The sequence below is a fragment of the Candoia aspera genome, chromosome 1, assembly GCF_035149785.1.
Source record: "Candoia aspera isolate rCanAsp1 chromosome 1, rCanAsp1.hap2, whole genome shotgun sequence".
In the NCBI taxonomy this organism is placed as follows: Eukaryota; Metazoa; Chordata; class Lepidosauria; order Squamata; family Boidae; genus Candoia; species Candoia aspera.
In genome coordinates this window covers 337,027,672-337,053,808 of record NC_086153.1, presented here as the reverse complement: position 1 = coordinate 337,053,808, position 26,137 = coordinate 337,027,672, and the positions used below count along the sequence as shown (strand labels likewise).

The 26,137-nt window shown below is 49.3% G+C and overlaps 1 protein-coding gene across 1 annotated transcript; it reads right to left on the bottom strand.

The window, feature by feature from the left end:
• Positions 1-92: 92 nt before the first annotated feature.
• Positions 93-21,972, bottom strand: CBARP (CACN subunit beta associated regulatory protein). Its single transcript, XM_063294266.1, has 9 exons — positions 21,897-21,972; positions 18,458-18,603; positions 17,146-17,207; positions 15,293-15,458; positions 12,512-12,689; positions 10,929-11,066; positions 9,396-9,591; positions 4,517-4,697; positions 93-1,239 (listed from the first exon to the last, which is right to left on the bottom strand). Exons 1-9 carry the CDS (start codon positions 21,945-21,947, stop codon positions 93-95), a joined length of 2,265 nt encoding a protein of 754 aa, XP_063150336.1. The 5' UTR covers positions 21,948-21,972.
• Between the last annotated feature and the right edge of the window lie 4,165 nt (positions 21,973-26,137).

Below are 26,137 nucleotides of genomic sequence, written 5' to 3'. Positions count from 1 at the left end.
AGTCCCGGCTGGCTGGCTGGCTGGTGGGTGGGTCCTGCACCGGCACCCCCGGCGCACTCGAGAGATGGTAATCACGGTGCCTCCCCGCGCCACTATTCGGGGCTGTGATCCGGGGAAGCACGGGCCACCACCATCACACACTCAAGACTCTCTCTTGTTTTTTTCAAGGGTGTGAAAAACATGTCCCCCAGCCCTCCAGCGATCTTGTCCATGAGTCCCGTGCCCAGGTCACCCAGCCCTGGGCACTGACCCCCTTCAAGGCAGCCACTGCCATATGGGTCAGGCCCCATTCTGGCCTCCTCCGGCGGCTCTTCCTCAATCACCTGGATCTTGTCCCCAGTTTCTGCGGCGGGCACAGCCACCTCCTCGTCCCCAGCGCTGACAATGCGGGGCAGGGTGCTGTGGTAGCGCCCTTCCAAGGGGTAGTTGACGCTGTCGCCCCGGCGCAGAGGGGTCCGGTGCCTCTCCAGGGCCAGGGGGTAGTGCACCCCGGGGTCGCTGTACTGCCTGGTGCGCTGCCACTGCTTCCGCAAATGGGTCCGGGACCGGTGCTTTGCCCGCAGGGGCGATTCGTCGAATTGGGGGTCGTGGCGGACAAAGGCGTTGAAGAGCGCGTCTGTTTTTTCATCAATGCTGTAGTCCCGGCGAGGGAAGGATTCCCGGGCAGGGAACATCTGCCCATATGGGGCCCAGAGCAGTGGACTGGAGGGGGGAAGTCCACCCACGGCCCCCGCTGCTTCCTCCTCCTCCTCCTCCTCCTCCTCCTCCTCCTCCTCCTCCTCCTCTTCCTCTTCTGGTTCCTGGCCCTCAAAGCTCTCAAAGATGGTGGCCTTGCGTCCCGCGCTGGTGAAGCAGAAGCGTTTCTCCGAGGCCGTCTGGTCCTCTCCTGCCCGTCCACTGGGGGCCTCGATGGAGGCGTAGCCGCTATCCATCTGCAAGAGCTTACGTGTCCCGGCTTCCAACTCCACGCTGTCCTGCTTAGGTTTCCCCCAGGGCTTCTCATCTCCTCCTTCAGCCTCGTCGGCCAGGGAAGAGGAGAAACTGGGCAGCCCCCCACTCGAGGAGACGCTCTCCCCGCCATCACTAGGCACCGAGTCCCGGTCATTGCCCTGCTCTGACGAAGCGCACTTTTCTAGTGACGCCCTGAGGCTCCAGATGTCGTGATAAAGGGGGGTGGGTTGTGGTTCCGATGGGAGAGGCTCAGGTGGGGTGGGGCTGGGTGCTTCGGAAGACTCTAACCTACAGTGGGAAACAAATACACTTTGCCTTTAAAAAAGACACAGGGCTTCTGGCGTCGCAGGCAGAACCTGGAACAATGACCAGAGAGTGCAAGGAGATTCTTGGCGCACCCTGAACTCAATGACCACATGCCACCGAGACTGAAAACAGAAGCAATCCCAGGCTTGGAGCCGAGCAAAAGAATCGCTGTAACCCTGGAACTCATGCCAAGTCCAGAGCCTTCCTCCAGGGAGCCAGAAATGATCAACCGAACAATACTGGGCACGTTGCAGACCTTGTCTGCGAGAGAGTGTCGCTTGGCAGGGTCCAGGAGGAGGGCCTTCTCTGCCAGAGTTCCCGCCCTTTGGAATAAGCTACCCGCAGAGATGAGGCAAGCCCCTGCCCTCCCGGCCTTGAGGAAGGGGCTTAAGACGGGGCTGTGCCACCTCACCTGGGGCGGAAGAGGAGATAATTCGCTGTGGGGGTGGCTGGCGCCATAATACGGCCCTGGGGAACTTTAACATCTTACCATCTTGGGTTTTAGCTTGTTACTTATCTATTTTATAACATTTGTATATTTCTAGAACGTTGTTATATTGTATATTTATATTTTATGTTTTTAATTGATATGAATTGTTGTTGTTCTAATATATTGTAAGCCGCCCAGAGTCGTGTTTGAGAGGGGCGGTGGAAAAATGTGCTAAAATAAATAAGTAAATAAATGCTGGACTTCTGCTCTTAGAAGATTATGTCTACAGGAAGTCCTTGCTTAACAAACATTAGTTTAGCGATGGCACGGACTTACGACGGTGCTGGAAAAACGACTTGTGATCGGTCCTCGTAGTTACCACCGTCGCAGCAGTCCCACGGTCACATGATCACTATTTGGGTGCTTGGCAAGTGGTTCACATTTATGACTGTCACAGTGTCCCGTGATCACGTGATCGCCATTTTCGACCTTCCCAGCCAGCTTCTGGCAAGCAAAATTAACGGGGAAACTGCGTGATTCGCTTAACAACCATGTGGTTCGCTTAACGCCTGCAGTGATTTGCTCAATGACCACTGCAAAAAAGGTCGTAAAATTGGGTCATATTTGCCTAATGATTGTTTCATTTAGCAACCAAAATTCTGGTCCCAGTTGTGGTCGTTAAGCAAGGACTACCTGTCCAACAATGCTGGCTGAAAGAACGTCCAGCACTCCAGAGCGATTCCAGTTCTTACGAGTTTGTGCGTCTTTTTCAGGCCAAGGCCTACACTTGCTCTTCAAAGGGTAGCCTCCGGGACCAGCGACACCCACAGGGGGAGTCAAAAAAGGCAAGATGGTGGTCTCAACAGTGCTATTGAAGTCCTGCCCACCCCACTTGATTGTCCTCACCTCTCGCACATGGCAAATACCTGCTCATGTTGCTGACAGTCATGAGCATGGCAGCCGAGTCGGATGCCAATGAAGGGAATTGGGCAGATTCATGGATGATGAAACTCTTCATGGCTACTAATGTTGATGGCTGGGGACTACCAGCTACTTCCTGAATGGGAGGCAGCAAATGTGGTTGCAAAAATACAGTGGAAGAGTCCAGGCTGATGACTGTAGGTTGAGTCATGGCAACTGGATTTCTTTCTTTTTGGCTGAAACGTTTCGCTGCTTGTCCAAGCAGCTTCTTCAGTCTGGGCAAAGGTTGGTGAGGGACCCCATGTACTATGTCTTCCAGGGTGGCTGCATTGTCCCTATACCTGACTGGCTATTAATTGTGCCATGGAGGTGTGGATTGCCTTTGGGATGTCTCACTCCTAAATCCCTTGTTCATCCCCAAGTGGATCCTTAAGAGTGGCCTTCTTGGTGGTCTTAATCTTCCTTTTGAGGACAACAGTGTTCACATTTTGGACAGAGAAGATAGGTGGTTTGAGAGAGGGGTTAAGGAATCCATTCATGCCAAAGTGGAAAATCCTTCCCTCAACAGAGGCAGAGGCCTCAGACACAACTTGTCCCCCACTTTTCATGCTGCTCTTTCATCAGTCCCCAGGAAGATTAAGACCACCAGGAAGGCCACTCTTAAGGATCCACTTGGGGATGAACAAGGGATTTAGGAGTGAGACATCCCAAAGGCAATCCACACCTCCATGGCACAATTAATAGCCAGTCAGGTGTAGGGACAATGCAGCCACCCCGGAAGACATATATGGGATCTCTCACCAACCTTTGCCCAAACTGAAGAAGCTGCTTGGACAAGCAGCGAAACGTTTCAGCCAAAAAGAAATAAATCCAGTTGCCATGACTCAACCTACAGACAATTCCACCTGGGGGACTGAGAACCTTCATCGACATATCCAAGCTGATGAGCTTCCCAAAAGCATTCAGTGCCCCACTGGGTGACCCAGAAGGCTGGACGATAAGCAGATGGCCTGATCCAGCCTCTTCTTCCATTCTCATGTTCTTCCGGGAGACCAGCTGTTGTCCTGAGACAGACCATTCAGCCTCCGTTTTAAGAGAGGGAGTGGGGTGGGAAGTAGATAATTGCTTCCAAATCTATTTTTAAATTACAAGTTTTTTTAAAGTGTGCATTAGCAAGGAAGAGGTAAAGCATCTGGTCACCACGTTCATACATTATTCAGGTTCTTATCCAGTAAACAACCTAGCATTCAAATCATAGCTCCCAAGGTGTAGGAGCACAGCTCAGGGGAAGAAAATCTGCTGTACGTAGCCAATTTGACCCCAGCATTGTCAGTCATTTTAAAAAAATAATAATAAAAATAAAGAGACAATGATGAGAAAGCTTATTTGATGAAGATTTTAGAGAGCTGCTGCTGAACAAAGAGTCTGGTTTAAAATAGCTTCCCATTGAAGTCCATTTATTATTTAGGACAATGAGGACTGGAATATTGTTTGATCTTGAGAGGAAGGACCTCAGCAAACCCAACATACACAGTGAAGGAAGAAGACAGATTTCCTGCCATCCATACTTAAAAAGATAGTCCCTACTAGTCAGAGCTGGTAGGCAGCCATTTTGTGAGAACCCTCACAACATCCACTCAACACCCCAACGTCCCCAGGCTGCAACAGTCCAAGGCAGATGGCCAAGGGCTCCAACATGCACTTCTGCTTTTATTTATTTATTGGGAAAACTCAAGTTTTGAACTAAATAGCAGCACAGTCAGGTTGTGTGGTCCTTCTCCAAAAGGAGGTAACGTCCATTCTGATCTGGTTTTTCCACTCCAGAGCTGCCAAAGGCTTCTCAACCCTCCTCCTGTTTCACACGCACTCCATCCCACCCCCCATTCCCACTTATCTACTGAAAAATACCTGCCGAGAGATAATGTTGGACTGGCCGGCGCAGGCAGGAACGGTCCAGCCACGGGCCGGAAAACCATGTCGTCTGTCCGGGCAATGTACTGGATGATGTCCGTCTGGTGAGGATCCCGATCCTGGTCCATGCTTTCGCTTGCGGCCCGTTGTCGCTGGAACTGGTGACGCTTGGGAGACCCTGGTGCAAGGGAAGGAAAAGATGGGGGCTGAAGCACGGGCAGGGTACACACAACTTTTATTCCTCCAAGTCAAGCACTGAAATCACTGAGTCCATTTGTGCCTGCAGCAGAGGTATTCTTCAAAGTGTTCCTGGTCCGTGATTTCAATTTGGGAACCAGCAATCTTTTGGGACCACTATGTTTGATGGGAGTGGCTGGGGATATAATGGGAAGTAAGCAACAACATCCCACAATTGGGAAGACGTAGGATCTTTCTTCTGCTCTGTAGGGAAGTGTTTCCCCGCCCTGAAATCCTCCTGTTCTCTGGCTCTTGGGAGAAGTCCGTAATGCTGGGAAAGGTGGAAGGGAAGAGGAGGACGACTAGCAGGAAGGGAGATGGACTCAGTTACAGCAAGACCTGAAGGGCCAAGTTGGGACAGATCATCCTGGAGAAGGTCCATCTATGTGGCCTCTAAGGATCACCACCTACTTGATGGCACATAATCAACCCATCAGTATAAATATCTTGCTCTGTTGAGAAGTCTATAATGATTAGAAAGGTGGCAGGAAAGATAAGAAGAGGACGACTGGCAGCAAGAGGGATGGATTCAATTACAGTAGTGATGGATCCACCCTTGGAAGATCTGAAGGACCAGGCTGGAGACAGATCCCCATGGAGAAAATCTCTCTATGTGGTTGCTAAAAGTTGACACCAACTTGATGGCACATAATCAATCAATCAATCAATCAATCAATCAAGGAAGTGTTTGGAAAACAAAACTGTGTTATTTTAAGCTTCCCCCCAAAAGCTTTCCGGTGTTTTCCATCTCAAAACAGTAAGAAACTGGGCTGCTGAAGGAGGAACAGCTCTGGGTTCACTGATTGGCCAACCTAAACAAGCAGTTAGCAAGTTAGTTAACTTCTGTCCAGTGTTGTTAAGAGCTGGGTGACAGACAAATTTAAATAATAATAATAATAATAATAATAATGAGAGGCAGTTTGGTGTAGTGGTTTAAGGCACCAGGTTAGAAACTGAGAGACCATGAGTTCTAGTCCTGCCTTGGGCACAAAGCCAGCTGGGTGACCTTGGGCCAGCCCCTCTCTCTCAGCCCTGGGAAGGAGGCAATGGCAAACCACTTCCAAAAAACCTTGCCAAGAAAACTGCTGGGACTAGCCCAGGCAGTCTCCGAGAATTGGATATGATTGAATGGATTAAAAATATATATTACATTATTACTATGGATATTCTATGGCCCGCTCTGTCAGACTCCATTGAAAATGAGGCCCAACTCTGTGTACACACACATACAGACACACTTAGACTGGGTTCACACCATGCTGACCAAAAGCAGTTGCCGCTGAATTCAAACAAATCATATTTTGGCTTCCCTTGACAACTTACTAAATCAAAAGCTGGAGTCTCATAACACGATGAGATGCAATACAGGACCGGCCCTGTCATTAGACAGATGAGGCAGTTGCTGCAGGCAGCAAATCCCTGCAGGCCACAGCTCTGGGCTATTCCCACCAAGGACACCCTGGTCATCCTGTATTTGTACCCCAGCCAGCCACCTCCCAGTGAGACAGAATGCAGCTCAACTGTCAGGGTCAAGTGATGCACAAATGGTGGTGAGCCCATTTCCTCCTCTTGGGGAAAGTTCAACTAGATACTATGGGATCTTCTCTCAGATACAGGTAGTCCTCGACTTATGACCACAATTGGGACCAGAATTTCCATCGTAAGTCGTTGCGGTCATAAGTCAAGTCAAAACGTGACTGGACCTGATTTTACAACCACTTTTATGGCGGTTGTTAAGTGAATCCGGCTTCTCCAATGGGCGTTTTTTGCCAGAAAAGGCAAAAAAGTTGCAAAACACAATCGTGTGACTGCAGGACGCTGCAACTGGTCATAAATGCAAGCTGGTTGTCAAGCACCCAAAATCGATCAGGTGACTATGGAGGTGGCGGTGCGACGTTTTGCGACACTTGGAAGTGCTTTACGGGCTGTAAAGCACCCATTCTGAGGCTGTCATAACTTCGGACTGTTGTTAAACAGACGGTCATAAGTCGAGGACTACCTGTAGTACACCCAGCATAAGAACAACCGTGCTAAGTTCAGACTGGCAACATTTGATTTTAATGGTTGTCTTTTTATTGTTATTTTATAGCAGCTGGGGAGCATTGTCCTTTTTAACCACCATTCTGAACTCCTTCAAGAGGAACAGCATCATTATCATCCATCTTTGCTCGCAAAACAGCTTGTGCTGCCTCCTTGGTTTACCCACCCAAATAGTTTGCAGGACATCATGAAAGAAGAATAAATTGGTGACCAAAACTAAATATAGAGAAAACCAAGAGGCAGAGTTTGGAAAAGGAAAAATTAGAAGTTTTCAGAAAGGTCATACAGGTAGTCTTCGACTTATAACCGCTGGTTTAATGACGGTCTGAAGTTATGACGGCCTCGGAATGGGTGCTTTACGGCCTGCAAAGTACTTCTGAACATCACAAATGTCGCACCCCCCAACAGTCACATGATTGCATTTTGGCTCGTATTTACGACTGATTGCAGTGTCCAGCAGTCATGTGATCTCATTTTATGATTTTTTTTTGTCGTTTTCCAGCAAAAAACGCCCATTGGGAAAGCTGGACTCGCTTAACAACCTATGATTCACTTAACAACCCATGATTTGCTTAACAGCTGCAGTGATTCACTTAACATCTGTTGTAAAAATGGTCATAAAATCAGGTCCAGTCACATAGTGACTCGACTTACGACCACAATGACTTACGATGGAAATTCCAGTCCCAATTGTGGTTGTAGGTAGCTCTGAGATAGCAGACCCAATTTGCAATCAGAAGGCCCACCGTTCAACCCCACTGTTGTCATTCATGGACCAGGGAACCAGTGATGGGCAAGTCCTTTTTCTGATGGAGACCCTAAGGCTGTTGCTGTCAGAGGGTTCAAAACAGGACCATAAGGACAAAGAATCTGAGCTCTAGGATGGCAAGTTTCTAACTTAAAGCAGGTAGCAGTCCCAAGCTGAACACGGCCAATCTCAAAAAGCTAACCAGGATCACACCTGGTTAGTACTAGGACAGGAGACCGCCAGGAAATCTTAGCATGATAGGCTAGGACAGGGCCTATGCAGCAAATGTTACTGCAATGATTGCGTTGTCCTCACCTGCCACTACAGGGAGTCCTCGTTTAACGTCCACTAGTTCAGTGACCGTTTGAAGTTACGACATGCTGAATGATGGGTACTGTCATGAGTACTGATGGCAAGCTGGAAGGGGCCCCTATCCAGGGGGGAAAACGCATGCATAGTACTGAGGAGTTAAGCAGCCATTCAAAGAGACACAGATCAGACCCGCCTTGACTTTTGGGGTTTATCTGTCTGGGTTTTTCCCACGCTTCTTCAGTTTGTTAGGATTTCTGTCTAATGTAGCAGTAATAAAACACTAGAGACCTACTCCTCGTCTCAGCGTGATTCCTGGCTGTTAGGACAGGTACTTACAACAGGTCCTCGTAATTGTGGCCATTGCAGCGTCCCACAGTCACGTGATCACCATGTGCGACCTTCACTGTTGGCTTCCGACAAGCAAAGTCAACAGGGAAGCCAGCAGGAGGTTGCAAATGGCGCCCATGTGACCACGGAACACTGTGACCGTGCGAGATTCACCTAACGACGGCAACCGGGACTGCCAGAACTGCTGTCATAAGTTGGGGAGTTCACGTGACGTCGTGCCTTACGACCACGTTGCTCAGCCCCAGAGTTCCCAGTCCCAATTACCATCAGTAAGCAGGGACTACCTTGTATTCGTATATTATCATTATCATTACTGGTTTCAGCAGTTTTTGCTATTCTGTTTTAATTTTATGTTAGCCACCCCGAGTTGTTGCGAGAAGGGTGGCCAGATACATTGAGATACAACAGTGATGGGTGCACCACTGGAAGGTCTAAAAGACCAAGTTAGGGACCGATCGTCATGGAGAAAATCTATCTATGCGGCCGCTAAGAGTCAGCAACAACTTGGTGGCACATGATCATCCTCATCATCACCTTATTGCAACCCCACCCCACCCCAGGTGGTTTCACATGGAGTCAGGCTTGACTTGAAGGAGATTTTCCTTCACTCCAAACTTATTAGATGTTTGGAGGATGGTTTCCAGCCATCCTGTCTCTCCATGTAATGGTACGTGGGAAAGACCTTGGGAGAGTGGGCAAAAGGCCGCTGCCAAGGGAACGGTCAGATAAGAGAGGGCATAGCCTGCAGCTGGACAGTGGGCGGGGCAAGAGGCTCAGAAGGGACCCTCCCTCGTTTCTCAGGCTGTAAAGGAGACCGGTGGGCGGGGGGAGATTTGTACTTTCAGACTTGCAAGATTGATGTCGGCCTCTCAGGTTAAATCAGATAGGAATCACGACCAGATGAGCTAATTCTACTTAATGGAGCCTTACAATAAACAGAATCTTGCAAGTCTGAAAGTACAAATCTCCCACCGTCTCCTCCACAGCCCGAGAAACTAGGGAGGGTCCCTCCTGAGCCTCTTGCCCTGCCCACTATCCAGCTGCGGGCTATGCCCTCTCTTATCTGGCCATTCCCTTGTTAGTGTCTTGTGGCCCAGTCTCCTGAGGTCTTTCCCACATACACTCCAGGAATGGGGAAAGATGACTTAGTGATTCCAGCAGCCCCACCCCCTGCCCTGCAGAGTCACCCACCTCTTGTGTCCAGACTGGACGCCCGCTGGCTGGTCTCCAGTTTCCACTTCTTGATTCTGAAATAGGGACTCGCTCCTTCCAGGCTGGCGTGACGGCGCAGGCGGGTGAGGAAATGAAGGACGGTGCCCTGGGCAGGTGCTGAGGTGGGTTCCCCGACGCTCACACTGGCTGAGGTGGCCCTCGCTGCACTGCCAGGCTGTGCAAAAGGAGAACAGGGAAGGGTTAGTCATGCCCAGCACTGCATTCACCCCAATATACTGAGCCAGCAGACTTAGCCGCTGCACTGCCACGTTTTGCTAAGCTTCCTTAGTTTTATCCTTGGTTTGTTTATGTTCTGGGAGAACCCTGATAGTTTAGTTCCTGGTTCTGTGTGTTGTGTGAACCTGGAAAATAGCTAGCAAGTGGTATAACAAGGACATCTCCTTAAGCCATGATCTGGTTGGTCTCTTTATGTACACAAAAATTGGCTACGTTCTCACAAGAAGAGGTGTCTAAGAGGGGTCAGAAAAGTCAAGATAACGGCTGTGTCTGTGCAACTGAAGCCCTGCCCTTTTTCACATGTGTTGCATGTATGACACACGCAAAAAAATTGTGGGACTTCAACCTCATGACCGCGGCTGCCACCTTGACCTCCCCCCCGCAAGCACACCCCTACCCCTAAGCCTGGGTTAGCAGAACACAACAACCACATGAACACTGCCCTCTTACACGGCAATTGGGTTTATTTATTTGGGTTTAATATAAACCCAATATTATTCAATAAACCCAACTGCAGTGCGAGATGACAGTTCACCCCACGGCTGAGTTTCCCGCATCACGCTGAACGAGAAGTTCCCGGTACCATGTTTTACCTGAATGTAATGATTGCCTATTCCAATAAAAGGAGTCTCATCAGTAGTTACTAGAGAAAACTAATTTATTGAATGAATAGTATGCAAAGTACGAAGAAAGCTGAGAATGAGCAAAAGCGCGCCAAATACAAACTTAAAAAGCCTTGCTCCCGTTGCGAACCCTCCCCTCAGGCTAGCATAGCAACCACCCCCCCAGATGCTAGCAACCGTTAGAATCGGCCTGAGAAAGTAACCTTGAACAGCAGAGATAACCCAAACATACATTCCAGAAGATCACCAGTCAGCACAAAGGAAATTTACCAGCGTGGCCAGGCAGGCACGCAACTGCAGATATGACATGTGAAACGTTACGAGGAACCATAAACATCGGAACGGGAACATGACACTGAATTTGGCATGTGTGAATTCAGCCACTGGCTAGTTTAAGATTCAGTGTATTGACCAAACACAGCCAGCGTGGTGGACGCATCTGACGCCAGGCCAGCCACGCCTAACGGGTATCCCCTCTCACGCACGAACACGCACCCTCAGAAGACACAAGTACCGTGCCTCGCAACGACCCTTGTCTTTCCACGCCCAAAGATCGTTCCCTTCCTGGGCCAAGAGCTTGGTGAGAAATGTTGGGGGGGCAGAAAGCATTCAGACAGCCCTCTTCCTGCACCACACTGGGTTAACCTACCACAATTCCCTCTCCTGAGTCGGAGGAAACAGAGGATGCGGCTTCGACGCTGGAGTTAAAAGTGTCCCCTGGTAGCGCTGAACTCGAACACAGACCTCCGTGGCTGGTCAGTGCCGTCTTGGGTAGGGGGGTTCCAGTTGGCTGTTGAGAGGGACAAAATGGAGGGTGAGGGAGGAAAAGATGGCCCAGGAACCACCAATCCAGCTGAGAGGGTAATTTCTGTTATCCTAACTCTCCGTTGGGAACACAACAGACCTGCATTCATTATTTTCTCCCGCAGTGGTCCCTTTGACTGCAATTACATATCCATATACAAGGGTCTGCACTTCACAGAAGTAAGATGTGCAGAAGATTCAGAGGGGTTCCATATTGAATAAAAAGCATCTCCTACCTACCGTAATTTATAACGAGACCTAACACACTTATTGTAGGCTAGTTCCCCTGGCACATAGCATTCTGATCTGTGGGCTTCTATGAAACTCAAAGAGTGGATTCCTTCTTTTTAAAAAGCACCCTATTAACACGAAAAGCAATCAGTTACTGCCGAAATGAGAATGTCAGTCGTTCTCAGTTTGAATGTGTTTCCAGTATTCATGGTTAGCTGCTGTCAAAGATTCCAGATGAGATGAAAAATGGGATTCAAACTTTTAAGACAAATTTAGACATGCCATCAACCGTTTTGTAACAGCTTTCCTGAACCTGACATTACCCTAGATCTATGAGGATTACGATACCAATAATACCCGGTCAACATGCCCAAGCTGACTGGGGAATCTTGGGACTTGTGATGCCATCACATCTGATGTACTCTCTCTCTCTCTCTCTCTCCATCCATCCATCCATCCATCATCTCCACCGTATGTATCTACTCTACTCTACCTCTACCGTCTCTGCTTGTCAGTCTGTCTGTCTGTCTGTCTGTCTAATTTATTGATGTAGCATACAACTCTCTAGGCTAGTTGTTTGGACATCCCATGTTGTGTGAATCCCATGTTGTGTGTTTAAAGTTCAGTGTGATCTCTCGACCCAGACAGTATTTTTAAAAATAACCCAAACAAAAAAAGGAAAATGTTGGCGTTATTACTCCTTTCTGTAAGATGCCTTGGAAAGCTTTTGCACTTAAAGGCAGTCTACAAAATGTTTTACAAAAATTAAATTTTAAAAAAAACTTAGAATAGAAAGCATGGAGGAACTAATTGAAAATGCAGCTGTTAAATTCTCCGTTTTGGAAGTACAGATGATATGTTTAGCCGAGTTAATGAAAAGCCAAGCAGCCCCCTTTGTGCAGCATGCTTATTTTGATTAGTGCTAACCTTGGCTAGCTTTACTGTGGCTTCATGTAGGGTACAAATCCAGCCCATTTGGTGTGTTTAATTGTGCAAACCCAGAAAACAGATTAACCCACAAACCAAGTTAAGGGTTGTGTGAAGACATTTGTTGATTTATTTGCTCTTCGAAAAGCAAGTTCGTATTTTTTAAAAAATGAAATAGAATGAACTAGAAGCCCTGGGAGAGGCTGACTCCTACTGACCCCCTCTCCCCAGTTCTGTTCCACCCCCAAACCCTTGAAGGATGAGGGGGCTCACTTGGAAGATGGCAAGGCTAGGCTTGATGGGTGGCAGGCGGGGAGTCATCATAATGCTGTTCTCGTTGGATTCGCATTCATGGATGGTGACAATTTTGAGGGCAGCTGAGGGTGGCAGGGGCAGATGGCTGAGGCGGGCATTCTTCAAGTGGTGGAAGTCACCCTCTGTCAGGGTGTACCTGTGGGAAAAGCAGAAAAAGCCACAAGAAGAAGGGGGCATTACAAGGCTCAGGAGCACAAAGGCGTCTTCACACATTCCATCTTTCACTGGTGGAGAAAAGGAGGAGTGTGCAAAATGTTACACCCTTCCTCTGGATGACCCTGCTGGGAGTCTTCTGGGAATGGTCCGGCAATTTTCCAGATGAAAATCTTCCAGAACAGGAAGCAATTCATGGGATTATGGAAGATTTACACCCGGAAAATTGCCAGAATGGCCAAATCAGTGTGATCTGATCTTGAGTCCCCCTTTTGGGGGAGATGGGCGGTAACAAAATTTGAATAATAAATAAATAAAATCTGGAGGAAGAACAGGATGAGAACATCAGCAGAACAGAACACTGCATGTCTCTAGAGAAAAGCCAATCAGGAGTGGCGGGGAAGGGGCTGGACCAGGAGTGGGAGACCTGGGTTCTAGGCCCTCCTCAGCCACAGAAGCTCATTGGCTGACTTTGGGCCAGCTCCTCCCTCTCAGCCCAAGAGCCAATCAGGGTTAGTGGGGAAGGGGCTGGACCAGGAGTGGGGACACCCTGGTTCTAGTCTCCCCTCAGCCACAGAAGCTCATTGGCTGACTTTGGGCCAGCTCCTCCCTCTCAGCCCAAGAGCCAATCAGTGTTAGTGGGGAAGGGGCTGGACCAGGAGTGGGAGACCTGGGTTCTAGGCCCTCCTCAGCCACAGAAGCTCATTGGCTGACTTTGGGCCAGCTCCTCCCTCTCAGCCCAAGAGCCAATCAGGGTTAGTGGGGAAGGGGCTGGACCAGGAGTGGGGACACCCTGGTTCTAGTCCCCCCTCAGCCACAGAAGCTCATTGGCTGACTTTGGGCCAGTCCCTCCCCCTCAGCCCGAGCCAATCAGGTGTAGTGGGGATGGGGTGGGCTAGGAAGGGGGAGACCCGGGTTCTGGTCCTTTTCAGCCTCTGGCTTTCTCCCAGCCCAACCTTACAGGGCTGTTCTTGTGAGGATAATGTGAAAGAAGGCTATTTGGAGGTCTTGACGAAGAACTGGGATATAAACCTACAACTTCTACTGCTGCTATTACCAATACTGCAACTACTTAATCGAATCGAATAGAATTATCCATTCAGTCGTATCCAACACTTGGCGATACCATAAGCCAGCTCTCTCCATGATTTCCGATCTTGTACAGCTTCTTTCGGTTGCTTTATATTTTGGCCTGTGTCTGCTTTGATTACATCCAACCAGCGCCTTCTCTGGCGTCTTTTGCCACTGACCGTTCCAAGCATAACGCCTTTCTCCAACGATGTTGGTCTCGTGACATGACCCAAGTAACTAAGTCTAAGTTTTGTTATTTTTCCTTCTAGTGACATGACCGGTTTTATGCGCTTCAACGCCTCTTTATTTGCTACCTTTGCAATCCAAGGGATGCGCAAGAGCCTCCTCCAACAACTACTTAATACTATTACTAATAATAATGCTACTTCCCAAAAGTGTCTTAATATTGAAGGACACTATTGAAGGAAGGGAGACTTTCTCAGACCAAGCAGAAGAGAATGGAACATCTCTCCCCACCCCATTCCCTCGGTGAAAGTCTCCAAAGAGGATTCTTACCTAGAAATGTAGAGGTAGTCTTTGAATTACATCCATTCATTCAACGACCAAAGTTACGACGATGCTGAACAATGGGGGCTTACAACCAGTCCTTGAAGTTTGGGGCATCACAGCGTCCCTGTGGTCATGTGATCACGATCTGGGCACTTGGTGCCCAGCTTGCGATTACGATGCCACAGTGAGCCGCAGTCACATGATCGTGATTTCCGCCTTTCCCTGTCGGCTTCCCACAAGCAAAGTCCAAGCTGGCAGGAAGCTGGCAGGAAGTTGGAAGTTGTGGCCATGTGAGGTCCTCACTTAACGACCTGCATGGTCCTCACTTAAGGATGGCAACCAAGACTGCCAGAATTGCTGATGCTAAGCGATGTGGCCATGTGATGTCGTGCTTTATGACCGCATCACTTAGTGATGGCAATTCTGGTCCCAACTGCCATCATAAGATGAGGACTACCTCCAATTTCTTCTCCAGAAATATCCCACAAGTTCTTTATCATTGCAGAATAAATAATCCCTTCACAGTTACCCTTTGAGATATGAGGCCTAGAATCTTGTACCTGTTAAAAAACGGGCAAGAAAGGATCTCTTGGGTGGTAGAGGCCTCTAGGTGCTGCTGAACTACAATTCCCAGCAATCCCAACCAGCATAGCCATGGATGCTGCAGGGAAGTTGGGAATTGTGGTTCATCATCATCGGAAACCCAGTGCCGGATCTATTAAAGGATTTATCTTCTCTTCCTGCAGCACCCAGTCAATGGCTCTGGGATGCCCACAAGAAAGAAATTAATAAACTGGCACGTGTCTCTTCCCTTATCCAGTATTTCTCAATCCTAGCAACTTCAAGATCTGTGGACTTCAACTCCCAGAATTCCCCAGCACTCCAGATTTTTGCACTCCAGATGCATGACCCCTGCTCCCCACCCACCCACCCACCCTCCCTCCAGATGTGCACCCTCCAATTCTCAGCCCAGCCTCCTGATTCCTGGTCAAACCCAAGACTCACCTCCTTCCCTTCTCCTGCGTTTTCTTGCTCTGCTCAAAGAGAGCGGCTTCGTTGAAGGACACCCGCCGCCCCGTGGCACTGCTGGAAGACAGGAACCGCTCGCTCTCCGCATCTCGATAGCTGGAGCTGGACGCGCATTCAGGATCATCCACTTTGATGGTGATGTCTAGGAGGCAAACAGAGGGTGGGTGTGTGAAGTTGCAGCATCAGCCTGCTTCTGTAAAGGATCAGTCCTAAACTTTGCTGCTCTAGGGAAGTGTTTCTCAACCTTGGCCACTTGAAGATGTATGGACTTCCACTCCCAGAATTCCCCAGCCAGGACAGCTTCCCCCAAGGGCGATTTAATTCAGATTCCTGCACTGAGAGGGAGTGTTGGTCTTAATGACCTCAAGGACTCCTCCCTTCTCCTCAAAATACTGGAAGATTGGACCACCCGTTTTTAGAAATCTAATCCCTGTGATTCAGTGGTAGAACGGGAAGGGGCATGAGGCACCCCCAAATTAAAAGGATCACAGGCCAATCAGATGCAGGGGCTCAAGCAGCTCCTTTCAACTTGCGAAGTTTGTGATTCCTAAGTCTGGGATCCACTCTGAACATCGTATTTTCAATCTTCTAAAATAAAACAAACTTGGACAATTCCAGCTTCCCACAAGGTCCTAACAGATGTCTCTGGAAAGCCCCAAGCATTGTCTGCTGGCAACAGATTTCCTCCCTTTCTTGCCAACCCCCATAGCTAATTACTATTCCAAGACAGACTGCCTCTGGGCATGCAGGTTCTATAGAGACTGGAGAACAGCCACTCACAGGCCCAACCCCTTGAAAAGCTATTTTCCCCTGCCACTTTCTCTTGCTACATTTCCCCCCTCTTTCTGTTTCCCTTTTCTTACTTTTAAATGTACAAAAACCCAGAGAGTTAAAAGACAAAAGGACCCCCAAAACTTTTGTAGGTATGTATAAGATGGGAATTGGTCAAAACCAGTCACTGAATAATGGTGGACATGTTTATATGTAGCTTTATATACATGTAGGAGTTGGACAGCCTTATGCATCTTTAAATAAAATAAATGCTGGAGAAAATAATTGCAGAGAGACTTTTGAAAGCTCAGCTCCAAAATACTGGTCGGCTCAGACAACCAACTAGAATAGGCTAAACATGGAATGGAGTGGAGGAATTTGCAGTAAGGAATTTTCAGGGAAGCCAGCCACCGACTTTGCCAGCTGCGATGACTTGTTCATGAAACGGCTGACATGTCTGGGCACTGCCCTCCCCGTGAAGATAAGCAGCGATGCATCATGAGTCCAAATTTAGGTTTTAGTGTGTTGTGTGAACTCAGCTCTTATGCCAGACATACTTTAGCCAATCAGAAACTTGGGCATTAAACTGAACGCAATTCAGACCAAGACTGATTCTTACAGAATTGTCTTTAGCAAGATCTATTGAGATGAAAGGGAGACGGTTAAGGTCAGCCTGGGAACCCCTCTTCCACATTAAGCATGTCCTCATGTTCTGAGGGCCAATCTTTCCAGGGCCAAAAGGACAGGATCTACAGAGGATCCTGTGGGGAGAAGGGAAGCCCAAAATTTCCAGAAGGGGCTCTCCCCACTATCCCCCAAACAGAGCCCAGGAAAACCCGTTTTCTTCTGTTGCCGGAAGACAATGTCTTCAGCAGCCATTAAGGAGCATTGGGGAAGGTCCCCAGAACGGCAACATGTTATTGAAGAACCCACTTCTCCTTCAGATGAAGGAAGGGTGGGCTGGCCATGGGGCTGGTCTGGAGGCCCTGCTCAACATAAATGCTACCCAAGCCCTTAAGAGCTGCGAGGTGAGCAGATCAAGCAAAGGGCGATCTCACCTTGCGCTGGCTGTGAGTCATCCAGATAGGTTGTGTTTGTTTTTTCTGGGTCATCGCTGGCTCTGAAAATAGGAAAAAGGTTATATATATAACCCGTAAGTGTGTGTGTCTGTGATTTTAGATAGATAGATAGATATAGATAGATGGATGATAGATAATCACAGACACACACACTTACGTATTCTCATTCTCTCTGCAGGAATGGAAAAGAACAAATTGGTCCCTCTTTGAACATCTCAAAAATAAGCCTAAGCTAGAAGTGTCTGAATCCAGATACACCACAAATGGCTGCACCACCATTGCCACCAGCCTCTTAGGTGCTACCCTTGGCTCACAACAACCCTTCCAGGTAAGCTAGCTTGGCCCAAGATTGCCAAGTCTGCAGGTCATCTCATAGGCAATAGATGTAGTTATTAAGTGGATATTAGAGTGTATTTAGCACTCCCCCCTTTCATTTTTCCCCCCACAACCTTCACTCTGAGAGGGAGGACTGGCCCAGGGTCCCCCACAAGCTTCTATGGCTGAGGAGGGACTAAGAATTGGGGTCTCCCCCTTCAGCCCCTTCCCCACTACACCTGATTGGCTCTTGGGCTGAGAGGGAGGGGCTGGCCCAAACTCAGCCAATGAGCTTCTGGGGCTGAGGAGGGACTAGAACCCAGGTCTCCCCCCTCTTAGTCCAGCCCCTTCCCCATCGTCCATCCTGGCAAGCGCTTAAGTGTGGACTACCTTGCAGAGCTAAGAGAATCCTTCAGCCAATCAGAAACTTGGGAATAAAGTCAATTTATCACGTGAGCCAGTTTGGTGTAATGGCAAAGATGCTGGACTAGAAAAGGGAGTCCTCCCTCAGGCATACAAGTTGGCTGGGTGACTTCACAGCAGTTTCTCTCTCTTAGCCCAACTCGCCTCACAGGGTTGTGGTTGTGGGCGAAAGAGGAGGCCAGAGCATCAGGTACGTACGCTGCCTGGAGTTGACCAAAAATAAAGGTGGGATATAAATTATAAGATAGGTAGATAGGTACGTACAGTAGATGACAGATAGGGAGGGAGGGACAGATATCCAATTTTAACGGTTTTAGGGGGGTCTCTTCCAACCTGGCCCCTCCTGGATGTGCTCAGTCTGCAACTCCCAGAATTGCTAGCCAGCATGGCTGCAAATTCTAAGCGTGGGGCTCCCAACTCATCAGGGTGGTCCCTGGATAGGGAGGGCCACCATCAGCCAGTTATTTAAGCCATGATCCATATCATACCCAAAACAGACCTCCAAAGGCCACTGTGTCCCCCAGCCTTCCATTTCTGTTCATTCCTGCATTACCTGGAGTGCCTTCGGTCCGTCTCACAGCAGCGCCGGCAGATGATCAGGATGCCAAAGAGAAGCACCAAGGTGCCCCCAATGAAGATAGAAAGAAGCACCAGGAGTAACACATAACCGTCCTGGGGGCTCACTTCGCCAGGCACCGTCTGCAAGGTATGGGGGGGTGGGGGCGCGGTGGTGAATAGGGGATGAGAAGAAGAGAAGGAGAAATAAATCCATTGTTTTTACTTCTTTGCAAAAATCAAACTGTTTGTCAGAAGCTACAGGGGACGATTATATTCCGGAGCAACTGGAACGCCCGTGAGCTTCCCAAAAACATTTGTTCACCCTCATCACATCCTACGGCTGCTGGCGTGCTCCAGCCAGGATTCTTCAATTGCAAACACAAAATCAAACCTCCATGTGCAGGGGCAGTCAACCTTACATGACTTAATGTTGGGGACAAAGGACACAGGAATGACAGTGCCTTGATGCCCTGCCTGAAGATTGCTAGAGGCACTCAGCTGTCCTCCGCCTCCTTATATCCTGACCCAAAGGCTTGACTCATGGAGTAAGCACTGAGTTTCAACCTACACTGGCTAGATGCTGACTAAGCCAGACTGCAGATAGGTTTAATGCAACATGAGACCTTGGCTTGTCTCAGGATGCCACCAGAGGGGGCTAGAGAACCTCCAGGCAAGAAGCCCCCGTTTTATTCTCACTTCCTCAAATTAAGTTTTGTTGCAACAATACTGAGAACCAGTGAAATGGAAAGTGTGTGAACTCTCTTTGCTGGAATTAAGGGATACCTTTAGATCTTCAACATGGCTTCTTTGGATGTTTGGAATTATAGATGCCAGTAGGCCTAGCTTGGCCAGCACTTAAAGGTGAATTGCACTCCAAAACATCCGGAGGACACCTCGTTGGGGAAAGCTGGGTTTCAACGCAAGTCTCCTAGTTCCAGGGGCTAAATCAAACTGACCATTCTCCCAGACCAGACCTTGGCAACTCCGAGACATGTGGACTTCTACTCAGCATGCTGGCTGGGGGATTCTGGGAGTTGAAGTCCAATTCCCCAACTGGCCTGCTGGCTGAGGAATTCTGAGAGTTGAAGTCCAAGGTTGAGAAACACTGTCCTAGACTGTTGCAAACCAGCTGTTTGGGGGAAATATTTATATTCTTTCTTTCTAGCTGCCCTGAGATTACCCGTTCCCCCCCCCCGCTACATTTTTTCTACTAACTGGCAGCACTCACAGACCCTAAAGCGGTGTTTCTCAACCTTGGCAACTCTAAGCTGGGTGGACTTCAACTCTCAGAATTCCTCAGCCAGCACGCCAGTTGGGGAATTCTGGGAGTTGAAGTCCACCCAGCTTAAAGTTGCCAAGGTTGAGAAACACTGCCCTAAAGCATCTCAGTGCCCCTTTCCCCACCCTGGCACCCTCCATGTATCTTGAAACTGCAATTCCCCAGACTTCCATGCAGCATCATCTTTAGCTGAGGGATGATGGGAGCTGAAGTCACTAAGACTGCACCATGTTGGGGGGACGCTTCTTACACACTTAACTTTGGACCGTGTAGCTGAAGGGATGCATGTTTTTCCTTGCCTTTGCTCTCCCCCACGTTATGTCTACTGGCTCAGTTGTGGCAACTTTTAGATTCTATGACCTTCGGGACAGAGACCCCCCCTTTTTTCGAGCCCCACACACACTGTTCCTGCCACACGAACAAGCATCATTCTTATACATTTCCCTTGCTCAGTCTTGGGCTTTACAGCCAAGATCCAAGGAGAAGCGGATTTTCTAATCCAGAAATACTGGAAGGGGAAACTTCTGGGTTTCGACCCCACCCTCCCAAGGCTCATATGCCCAGTTAGTGATTCTGCTAGCCAGGTTTCAAAAGCCAGCAGCAGAAGCTGAGTCAGAAACCAGTGATCAGTGGCTAAGATAAACTCATTCCCCATGTGAGCATCATCTGTTTAAGATTGGCAATCAGCTAGTCTTCAGCACGTGCTGTTTTTATTGAACTATGCAGGACACCCAAGATGAGGTCTCCAACTAGCACCCGTGTCCTGTCTCTGCTGGAGCAACTTCCAGGAGAGATAAGACAGAACAATTCCATCTTTAGCAGGCACACAGATGCCTGTGGCACCTTAAAGACCCACCCACCCCTCAAAAGGGTGCCAGATCGAAACCGATCTGTAAAAACTTAAGCAATAATCACTCGGTGGAGTCTTTAAAAGTATCACAAGGCCAAAGAGTCAGACCCTGTCCCTCCCTGCTGGATATGTTGAGCGGGGTTGGATACCAAGGGATGAAAGGAAGACTTCTTCAGCATTGGGAAAGGATAGCCTTCTCTGCAGGGAGGGGGGGGGGGAGGACAGCGGATAGCTCTGTCAATGAAAGGGGCCTGTAGGCAGCTGCCGCCTTGTAACCAGGTTAGGCTCTTATGGTCTGCCCTGGCCATTTGTCAGCTGCCATGTTGGCTAAGCGGTTGGGATCCCAAGACATCCTGGCACCCTGGCCTGGAGCTTTCTATTTCGGCAGAGCAGGGTCTCTCCAGCCACTAACCATGATCCTTTTTGAAATGGGGATGTCACAGGGCGGGGCCAGGGTTTTCTGGATGCAAAGTAAGTGTCCAACCGTTCAACTCCAGTTTTTCCCCACGGAATGGAAAGAGGCCCTCTCCAGAAAAATCGCTGGTGTGCAATTCGGGTGTGGGTCCTTCTGCCTTCTTTCTCTCGGACAGGTGACCCTAGGCCCTGTATCCACCTTCCTCCCCCAAAATCCCCCATGGATGCCAAATCCAGAACATTGCAGGAGATGTGGGGAACACTTAGGCCACGACCACAGGGCTGTATCCTCTCAGGGCCTTTTTTATTTAATGGGGCTGAGGCCACGACCCCAAAAGGTGAAAAAGTTGTACCAAATCTTCTGCAATCTGGCCTGCCCAGAGATACTGGATTACAGCTCCCATTCTCCCCAGCCAGCGCTCCCCTGAACCCAAAATGTTGTACAGCAAGGGCAGGCAACTGAGCCTCTTCCAGAAGTTTCCAACTCCCCTCAGCCTCCTCCAGGATGACCAAGAACAAAGTCAAACTGGAGAACATCTGCAGCAAGGCAAAAACACTCGGTGCATGCTCAGAGGAGCCGCCGTATTGTTTTAGTGAAAGGATTCCCCTGCAGCAGCCGCCGCCGTTTAGGGGCAGGGGTGGACGCGCGTGTGGTATAAGAGCTCCAACATACGCAGGCACGCATTCACACAAACACGTGTACACAGGACTTGAAAATTGCAGCCCAGTCTGCTGAACTTGCTTCCCTGGCTAATATGGGCTTCTCATCTTCCAAGTCGGCCTCCAAGCAGAGCAGAAGCAATGGGGGGGGGGGGAGTTGCAGGAGCGGGGGGGAACGTGCCCCCCCAAAGGAACCCATTCCTCACCCAGGCCTGGCCTCCACACACTCACCGTCACGCCTTCAGTTGTCGTATTTCCCCATGAAGTGAAAGCATCGCTCATTGTCTGCGGCCACAGTAGAAGGTCTCCTCCGAGCTAGGCGCAGAAATCAGAACTAGTTGACGAAAGCTGGGTTTAGAAAAATAGACTCGGGAAAATAAAGAACAAGAGGGGAAAATATATTTATATACATATATCAAAGCTGGCTGAAGAGGAGGAGCGGCCCCTGCCGTCTTTTTCCTTCCTTTTATCCCTGCTTCTGCTCCCCTTCCTTCTTGGAGCTCACACGTTGGGTAGACCGAGGAACCATGGCTGGCTCAGCTCACAGCATCCTCACGTCCCTCGTCTTCCGGTCACCGGAGATGGACCAGCGTCTCTCGTTCCTTCTTCCCTTGCTGGATTTCCTTCCTTCGTGGCAAATTAGGATCCAACTGGGAAGGAGAGAAAGGGCGGTTGGTGGTGCAGACGGACGGAAAGGGTTTTGTTCTGGTTGGCTGGTTCGTTTTAAGAGAAAGATGGAGATCAGGGAGATGATAAGAAGAGGAGGAGGAAGCGAAGATCTGGGACAGAAACAGCTAGAGGTGAGAGGCTGGGGAGGGTCGCGCATCCGTTTTCTCAGTTTTATCCCCCCCCCCTTTCTGGTTCTGCTTTCCTCCTTTCTGTCTCAGCTGCTCTGCAACAGCCAGGAGTTGAAGGCAGCCGGCAGGCTCTCAGCAGCCACGGGGAAACGGGCTCCGAGAGAGCCCCAGAATCAGTTCCCTCGCCTTCCCCTTCGGCCCTAGGAAATACAGCTGGGCTGATGAACCCAGTTAGCTCACCCACTGCCACCCACTCGGCCAGCAGCCCTGCAGGCAGAAGGATGGAAATGAAATCGTGTTCATCATCACCACCATCGTTTTTAAAAAATGCAACCCCACACCACCAGCTCAGCAGTCTCCGAAGCCCACACGTGGAGGTGACTCAGAAGAACCCACCAGCCGGGAGGATGAGCAAGAGAGGAAGGGGCGGTGGTGGGAGCCTCCGCAGAGATGCCGTAGAGGAACACGCTCAGCTCAGCTCGCTGGAGCTGCAGCAGCAAGGATGGACAAGGCCTGTCGGGAGAGGGGAGGGAAAAAAAAAAACCCAGTGCAAGGCACTGTATAAAACAGGGGCTGGATTCTAAGCTTCCACACCCTTCCCTCCCCTCCCCTCCCGATGTGCTATCTCTATTGTAGAAGGCTGGAGTTCATCTCCGGAGAAGCGGGGCCCTGCTCCCATCTTCTGTGCCAGCTAGGCATTATGGGAGATGCAGTCCAACCCATCTGGAGTTGGGGAAGGTGTTAGCATGGGTATAAACTTCTAAAAGAGGTCCAGGCAGAAAAGGATGCATTGGTATTATCAATCTGTATATTCATCCTGTCCATTTGCAATAGTTGCCCCTAACAAATATATTTTAAAAATCTCTTTTCTGCTGCAAGGGTTCCCTGAGTCTGTTAGAGAAAATGTTTCCAGCTGTGCTAGAGAACTAACTTTGGTAAGGAAGCTAGTGGTAGCCCTTAATTTTTTTTTTAAAGCTGCCTAGGCTACAGAAGGTTACAGTGTCACCAGTAGTGAACCCAACACTTTTGTATTTTTGTTTAAGTCAAGTTTCTTTGGGTGAAATTTACCTTCCAGTCCAACTCCTGGCAGCATGGAAATCTAGCTCAGCAAGGAAAAAGCTGACAATCTGGCCCCAGAGCTTGACTGTACTGTGCTAGTTTAGATTTTGAAGTTTAAGGATTTTTTTTTAAGTAGGATTTTACCTCCTCACACACCTTGTGATACATACATGTGTGGAGTGTTATGAGTTACCAGTTCACAGTACCATCTCCACAAATTGAACAAGAACTAAACCACATTAAACTGAAGGCATGATTGAGCTTAGATATCAAGGGGAGATTTTAAATTTAAATCACACCCCTCCCCTACTGATACAGCCTCTCCAGGGAATAACCAAAGTCACCTGCAGAATATTCCTGGTTCAAATCCAGAAGACTCAACTGTTTGGGGATGCTTTCCTTGGGATCCTATGCTGAGCATGGGGCTGGGCTGGATGATCTCAGAGGTCCCTTCTAACTTGCAGATTCTATGAAAGGGAACTGCTTCGTGCCCCTCTACCAGCTCCAAATAAATGGAACCCTCTGCCACGGAATTGGAGCATTTTGAAACTGATTTCAAAGGCCCAGAAGGGTTGGAATAAGAGGAACCCCCCCCCACCTTGTCCACAGATGTGCAGAGGGAAGGTGAAGGGCAGAAGACCTGCTCTGCCCCCTTCCTCCCGTGATCCTGGAAGAATTTCATCTCCGTGGTGATGTGCAAGTGAGAACCAGGAGACAGTGGTCTTTGCACGCTGGGAAGAAACAGGATTCTAAGGAAGGTAAAGATGGCAGCAGGTACCACCAGGGGAGAACCGAGGCCCATGCAATCCAGCAACACCTCTGAGGGTCCTTAAAAGCAAAATCTGGTCAGGAGAAGCAGGTAGATTTTTTTTTAAAGGGGGCATCCCTGTTTAGAAACAAAGAAAGTGTTTTTTATGATTCCATGCATCCATTTCCCCAAGTCTATTACATGACAGAGAAGCCCGGCCACATGTTATTCCATCACTCACTTCACAGCAAGATATCTTTGGAAAGTCTACAGGACTGCAGTTTGTGTGTCCCCTATTGCTCCCTTCCAGGATTCTGCTGCTCAGAGGTAGACTGCCCTTGGCCATGGAGGCTCAAGAGCTACCTCTCCTTTGTGAGAGAATGGCTTGATTAGGTAAGGACCTGACTAAAATTTCTAACTTGCCTTTTTTTGGGGGGGTAAAGGCAGCCCAGGAACAGACCAGCAGAATAAAAAGAGAGGCTTGCCGTGAAAAATAAACAAATGTGAATGTAAAGAACCAGGAGTAGAGGGCAGATGAGTTTTTGAGACTCTTTGGGCTGGTTTGCAAAAGGGAGTTACGGACCACCAAGTCTGATTTTTTTCATAGCCTCCATTCCTGCTCACTTCACACTGGATGCACAGGAGGAGCTGTCAAAAAGGTGTGTGTGTGTGTGTGTAATTTTTAAGAGCAACAAAAGGATTGCAGCTATTAAAGGCACAGCTACAGCAATTACAAGATCTCAGGAGGACTGGAGGGAATTTGGGGGGGGGAGAAATTTCCCCTGCTGGGGGTTGGAGGTTGGAGGTGAGCAAACCACATTATTATCCCCCTAACCCTGGTTTCCCTTTTTCCTCCCTACCAATGCCCTATGCTGCCCGGCCCAGTCGTACAAGGCTTACTCCTGAGTAAGCACGCCTAGGATCCGAGCCCCGGGACATCTGCCGCTCCGCAGCCTGCCCCAGCAGCTGCAATTTGGACCCTAGATCTGCACTCAGGCCTGCACGGGGGAGGGAAGAAACATACGGACGCGACCGCCGCTGGGTTGACACGAGACCCCGACCGGTGAATTACTCATTTCATACACGGAGCCGTAAATTCGCGCCGCGGACTAGCTTCCTCCGAGCCACTCAGCCGCAGAACCGACCTAACCAGAGTAAAAACCAGCCCAGCCCAACCCGATCGGAGTCCGCAGCTGCCAGAGCGTTCCCGGACCTGGTTAAAATCGCCGTGGGAAGGGAATCCACGGTACAGATGCGCGTCTCAAGCACCCCCGCCTTTCCACCCCCGCCAAATGGCTTTGCAAGGAACAGGTCAAGTCCCTCGATTAAAGCGGGTGGTGGTTGTTCCTCAGTTGCGTCTCCCCGTTGAAAGAGGAAACTAGTATGCGATTTAGCACAGAGATTCTCCTCCTAACTAGACCCATGGCGGCATGGGGAGGGGGCGAAGTAGAGTCGCCAGGTAGAAAATGGATAGGTCCCTATATATAAAAAGAAGAAGGTTCTCTCCTCCCCCCGCCAAACTACACACAAACACCGCCCCCCCCGCCTCAACTCCAGCCACACCATTTCATATAGGCTCCAGATCTCTCTCTCTCTTCTCCCCCCGCACCACCGTCCGAAACAAACAAGCAAAGGAAATACAAGGAAAGGGGCTTTTAAAAATCCAAGGGACGGGACGGAAGGACGCCCCCCTCATCTATTTGGGTGCACCTTCTCTCCCTTTTGTTATTAAAGGAGGAGGAAAATGACAGCCGTCCAGCACTCCTCCCCCCCCACCGCCAAAAAAGAAGCAGCAGAGCGAGCCAGATCTAACGAAGGGATATTATACGCTACAAAGATCGTATTTGGAAGAATCAGGTCTGGACACC

Coding starts and splice junctions, on each gene's coding strand:
- CBARP (XM_063294266.1), bottom strand. CDS start 21,947: ATGAGCGATGCTTTCACTTCATGGGGAAATACGACAACTGAAGGCGTG. Junction 17,208..18,457: donor ACGGACCGAAGGCACTCCAG/GTAATGCAGGAA, acceptor TCCTATTTTCAG/AGCCAGCGATGACCCAGAAA. Junction 15,459..17,145: donor TGACTCACAGCCAGCGCAAG/GTGAGATCGCCC, acceptor TTTGCCTCCTAG/ACATCACCATCAAAGTGGAT.